At 45.1% G+C, this 5,517-nt stretch overlaps 1 protein-coding gene across 1 annotated transcript; it reads right to left on the reverse strand.

Moving 5' to 3' along the window:
• Positions 1-1,930: 1,930 nt before the first annotated feature.
• On the reverse strand, positions 1,931-4,995 carry LOC134396239 (7-alpha-hydroxycholest-4-en-3-one 12-alpha-hydroxylase-like). Its single transcript, XM_063122663.1, has one exon. It carries the CDS (start codon positions 4,929-4,931, stop codon positions 3,399-3,401), a length of 1,533 nt encoding a protein of 510 aa, XP_062978733.1. The 5' UTR covers positions 4,932-4,995; the 3' UTR covers positions 1,931-3,398.
• Positions 4,996-5,517: the final 522 nt, after the last annotated feature.

Consider the following 5,517-nt stretch of genomic DNA (forward strand, 5'->3'; position numbering starts at 1 on the left):
GGGTTGGACCCGATGGCCTTATAGGCCCCTTCCAACTCTGCTATTCTATGATTCTATGATTCTATGTTCAGGAACCCAAGAGCAAAGGTCTGTAGCATTGATCTTTGTTCAGCCTTATCCATATGCATAAATGCTGGGTAAAACAACAACAGCTAGGTGATAAGAGTGATAAATAAAAGATAATGTAGAAATGTTGATATGGTTTATTAACTTTCAAAGACGTTCATCTATTGGTAGAATGGAAGAAGGCTCAGGGTATATCCCCTTTCTATATTCAGAACAATCCTACAAAGTAATTACATGCAGTAAAGGTCTTGCCCCAAATCACCAGATAAACATCAGTTTCATCCCATCCTCCACCCCATAGAGGCATGTGCTGGTTGCAAAATCATCGCTTTGAAACTGTTCTGGTGACAGCAACCTTGTTTGAACAAGCAAAAGCTATCCCCCGCCTTTCTAAAAGCAAAACCTGGCATTAGAAAGGAACGCTGCGCACTTTCGGAGAAAAACATCATTAAAGTACGGACAGGAGGTTGTCTCCTGTACTCCTCATGCCTGGCAGCCTGGATGTGTGTGGGCTTTTTGAAGTGCTACAGCGTGTAGGAACAACACTTCTGGCATACATCTGCAAGTCAGGACAATCCGTGCAGCCAGCTGTCATGCAGCGATCCCCATACCGACACCCACACCAGCTGCTGCTGGGTTTTCTTCTTGGAGGTTATATAAACTTTAGTGTGGGAGGAGGATTGCCCAAACTTTGAAAAACTTTAAAAATGGCTCAACAGAAGAACACTCCACTTCTAGGTTTTTTTTATTTTGGTGTGTGTGTGTGTGTGTGTGTGTGTGTGTGTGTTTAATTGCAATGTAGGGGACAACCCAGCCTACGTTAAGTCCCACAAGTTTCAGTGAAGAACTACGGACATGTTCACACCCCTCCCTTTGGCAGTATTGTTATTAGTTTTATTTATTTGTTTATTTCTTGGAATGCATTTCAAGCATTCAATGCTTTTTACCAACCTAACCTTTAAGATGACCTTGCAAGATAAGCCAGTGTTGTTATTTCCATATGTTAGGGTGACCATACAGGAAGTAGGACCGGGCTCATCTTTAACAGTTGCATAGAAAAGGGAATTTCAGCAGGTGTCATATTATTATTATTATTATTATTAGTAGTAGTAGTAGTAGTAGTAGTAGTATCCCGCCTTTTGCCCAATGCTGGGCCTCAAAGCGGCCTTACATGCAGCACCTGGTGAAATTCCCTCTTCACAACAGTTAAAGCTGCAGGAGCTATACTAGAGAGGGCAGATACAAAAGAGGGCAGGGCTCCTGCAGCTTGAACAGTTGTGATGAAGAGGGAATTTCACCAGGTGCTGCATGCATATGATTGACACCTGCTGAAATTCCCTTTTTCTGTACAATTGTTAAAGATACAGGAGGCCTGCTCTCCTTTCCATATGGTCACCCTACCATATGGCAGTCTCCTCCAATGTGGTGCCCCTGCCAGATGTGCTGGACTACATAATTCTGGGTAAACCAACACATCTGGAGTGCACCACATTGGGCAAATTGCATATTGGAAGGGGGAGGGGCTGGGGCTAAAAGACAAGGTGACCATGTGAAAAGGAGGACCGGGCTCCTGTATCTTTAACAGTTGCATAGAAAAGGGAATTTCAGCAGGTGTCATTTGTATATATGGGGAACCTGGTGAAATTCCCTCTTCAGGGCAGGGCACCTGCAGTTTTAACTGTTGTGATGGAGAGGAAATTTCACCAGGTTCTCCATATATACAAATAACACCTGTTGAAATTCCCTTTTCTATGCAACTGTTAAAGATACAGGAGCCCTGTCCTCCTTTTCATAGGGTCACCCTAATATATGGTGTTTATGATAGTAACTGTAGAGCAGGTGATAAAGCCAAGTAGACACGTGGTTTGGGGTAACAAAACAAAATAAAATGTTTATTTTTGTTTAACAGGTCTTAGTTACTTTAAAGGCAAGTTAACCTGCTTAATCTACTAGTTCTAATCAAAACAGTAATATTAAGTCTATTAAATTTTTTATCTCCATTCACTCTCCACACCATTGGACACTCCAAACTAAACACCCTGAACTCACTCAAACTAAACTCACAATCTCCTCAGCCACTCTATTTATGCTCCTCCCTCTCACCGCATCACTAGCCACACCCACTCAGTCAAATATTCCGCACTCGCTAGACATACAAACCCCCAGACATACTTAAGGGACAGAAAGGTGGTATTGCCACAGAGGGCTTGTCTTGGGAATGGCTATTTTGTGAATTCAAAATGGGGGTGAGATTTCAGCTGGTCCTTCCCACTCGAGCTCTCAGCCATTGCGCCATTAGAGTTCCAATCACTAGGGATTAGGGTGACCCTATGAAAAGGAGGACAGGGCTCCTGTATCTTTAACAGTTGCATGGAAAAGGGAATTTCAGCAGGTGTCATTTGTATACATGGAGAACCTGGTGAAATTCCCTCTTCATCACAAAGGTGCAGGAGCTATACTAGAGTGACCAGATTTAGAAGAGAGCAGGGCACCTGCAGCTTTAACTGTTGTGAGGAAGAGGAAATTTCACCAGGTTCTCCATATATCAAATGACACCAGCTGAAATTCACTTTTCAATAGAACTGTTAAAGATACAGGAGCCCTGTCCTCCTTTCCATAGGGTCACCCTACTAGGGATGAAATCCACAGGGAGTAACAGGGTGGAGGAGCTGCAGTTCTATGGTGGGAGAAGGGTTAAGCACATACACACACACCTCGCCCGCCACTAGAAAAAGATTCCACAGTACATACAACAGAGGATTAATATTCTGGCCTAAAAAAATTAAACTTTACCATTATACTGTCTATTTGTGATTTCATGCAAGAGTTTTGCTATCCACATGCAAAAGGGATGAATCAACAGGAGTGTGTGTGTGTGTGTGTGTGTGTGTGTGTGGTGAGAATGGAACTCCAATGTTTGCAGAAATACAAACAAGCCCTAAAGCAGAGAAAGGATCAAAACAGCTCCACCTGGGCTGAATTTGCTCAATAGCTACTGCTGCATTGGTGGGGTGAAGCAGTGAGGGCCGCAAAGGGGAATAGTGTGGAACACACTAACCAAAACGTTATGTTGTATACTTTTAAAACATAAAAACAGGAAAGAGAAATGAGAACCTTATTTGTAAAACAAATCATAAAATAAAACTTAAGGATAAGATAATCGCCAATGGATGGTTAAATGATCTTGGCTTATACCCAACCTTTCTGGGCAAGTGTCGCTTTCCCCTACAAGCATTCCTCTGCACACACGTACAAACGATTCCTTCTGAAAAGTTAGTTTGCCCACAAATGGCAACTGTGGCAGGACTACGACACCAGCCATTCTGCCCCCCTCAATAGCGCAGTCGATACCTAAACTGGACATCATGTGTGGGCTGCATCACTCCAAATCCATAGCGGCGTTTGTCTATTGGAGGGACCACCTCCTCCTTGTTGACCAGCTCCATGTCAAAGTAGGTGAGCACTACAAAGGCAAAGAGTTTAATCTCAGCGGTAGCAAAGAACCGTCCAGGGCACATGGAGGTCCCTGCGCCCCAAGGCATGGTGTAATATTTCACCTTTTGCCCATTCTTGTAGAATTCTTTTTTGGTGCCGTCTAGATTGAGGAAGCGGTCGTATTTGTAAAGATGGGGCTCGGGGTGGATTTCCGGATCCATGTGTGATGCCAAGTACGGGAAGATCCCAATTCTGTCTCCTTTACGCAGAGCATACACCCTCCCATTGTTCATCTTGATGTCCATATCTTCCATCACAGCCCTGATCAGCAGTGGGGCTGCCCCAACTCTCAACGTCTCTTCCACAGCACTGTCCAAGACAGGGATCTTGGCTAACATCTCCTTGGTGACATTCAGCAGTGGACCGCCCGGCTTCACCTCCTGGCCAGATTCTCTCACCACTCTGTCCACTTCTTTCCTTACCTCATCCATGGCCTGGGGATTTTTCATCAGGTGTATGAGAAGCCAGAAGGAGGCTGGACCAGTGTTCCCTTGAGCTGCCCAGAGAAGCACAAACATAAACCGATCCCTCATATACTCGGGCACGCCAGCTCCTGCTAGTTGCTCTTGCTGATCACTTATCCACCCGCTGATGTTTTCCTTGTTGTATACATTTTTCACAGACAGGAGGTTCCAGAAGAAGCTCCACAGATCCCGAACTTCTTTCTTCTCTCCATATGTCAGCATGGAATAGGATAAGCGGGGAAAGAGCTGGTCGTATTTGCGAAATTGTACAAATACATGTTCAGAGTGCGTTAGGTCGCAATTCTTGGCATTTTCTTTCTCCTTCTCCCCTTTACCGGGCTCATTTCCATACAAAGCTAGATATCCAGCCCTGAAGACCATGTTGTAACAAAAGTGGAACAACCCATCTTGTTTCCAGGGCTTCTGCACTTCTGCTGAGCCCAGGCTGTGAAGCATTACTCTTTGCAGACTGTCCATCATGGCCTGAGTCATCACCTCCAGCCCGTTCCCCTTGAGGTGTTTCACACTGGCTGCCTCTACTACGTTATGAGTCAACCCAGAAGGATCGTACTGAAACACTTTAATGACAAGTTCTCTTGCAAATGAAGAAAAATCCAGTTTGGCTCTTGCTTCCTTCACAATGACGCCAAAAGACAGTGGGTCCATCAGAAAAGTGAAATAGTGTCCTGCGATCAAGGTGGTGAAAATATCCCCATGTTTCTTTTGCATCGTCTGCAGGAAGTCCACGCCATCATTTCTGAAGTGCAGCCCATGTCCCAGCCACGGGATGCGGCCTTTATCCAAAGGGGGCTCCTTGGGTCTCCTCTTGCGAAATGCCCCAAACAGATAGAGCCCCCCTATGATGGAGGCTAGGAGGGCACAGAGGACTGTCTCCCAGAAAGCCATCTCTCTGAGATCTCCAGTTGAACTGCACCACACGCCAGCGTATAGCAAAGAAGAGCTCTTATAAACACCTGGAACAAAGTCAAATGGAAATAAAGGCGGAACCTCCTCCCAGCACTCCGAGAGAGCGGAGCTTAACCCTTGCTGGGAAAATAGATTTCTGCTAATGTCATCTCCAGTGTCCTGCACATAAACACTTTGGGTCGATGCCAGAAAAGTTTGAAAAATAATTAACATGTAGGTGTGGTGAGGGATTAAAGAGAGAGAGAGAGAGAGAGAGAGAGAGAGAGAGAGAGAGAGAGAGAGAATGCATCATCCTGTATCTTATTGTACTTAACAATGTTTTGAGCAATACAAGACCAACAAAACCCCATGAATTTTTGGCCAGGGGACAAAGGGTTTTGGCCTGCACAGTTCTCCCTGCCTTCAAGTAATCCTGTCTACCTTTGCAGACTTGAGAACTCTTGCAGCAGAGGCTGAGAATGAAGACCTCTTTGGCCTCATTGCCTGATGTATCCTCAGCCTTTCTTTAAGTGAGAGTGGGGAGTCCATGGGACTGAGAATGTGCCGAGAAGGGAGTCAGGCACCG

This window comes from Elgaria multicarinata, chromosome 1 (genome assembly GCF_023053635.1).
Source record: "Elgaria multicarinata webbii isolate HBS135686 ecotype San Diego chromosome 1, rElgMul1.1.pri, whole genome shotgun sequence".
NCBI classification, from domain to species: Eukaryota; Metazoa; Chordata; class Lepidosauria; order Squamata; family Anguidae; genus Elgaria; species Elgaria multicarinata.

Coding starts and splice junctions, on each gene's coding strand:
- LOC134396239 (XM_063122663.1), bottom strand. CDS start 4,931: ATGGCTTTCTGGGAGACAGTCCTCTGTGCCCTCCTAGCCTCCATCATA.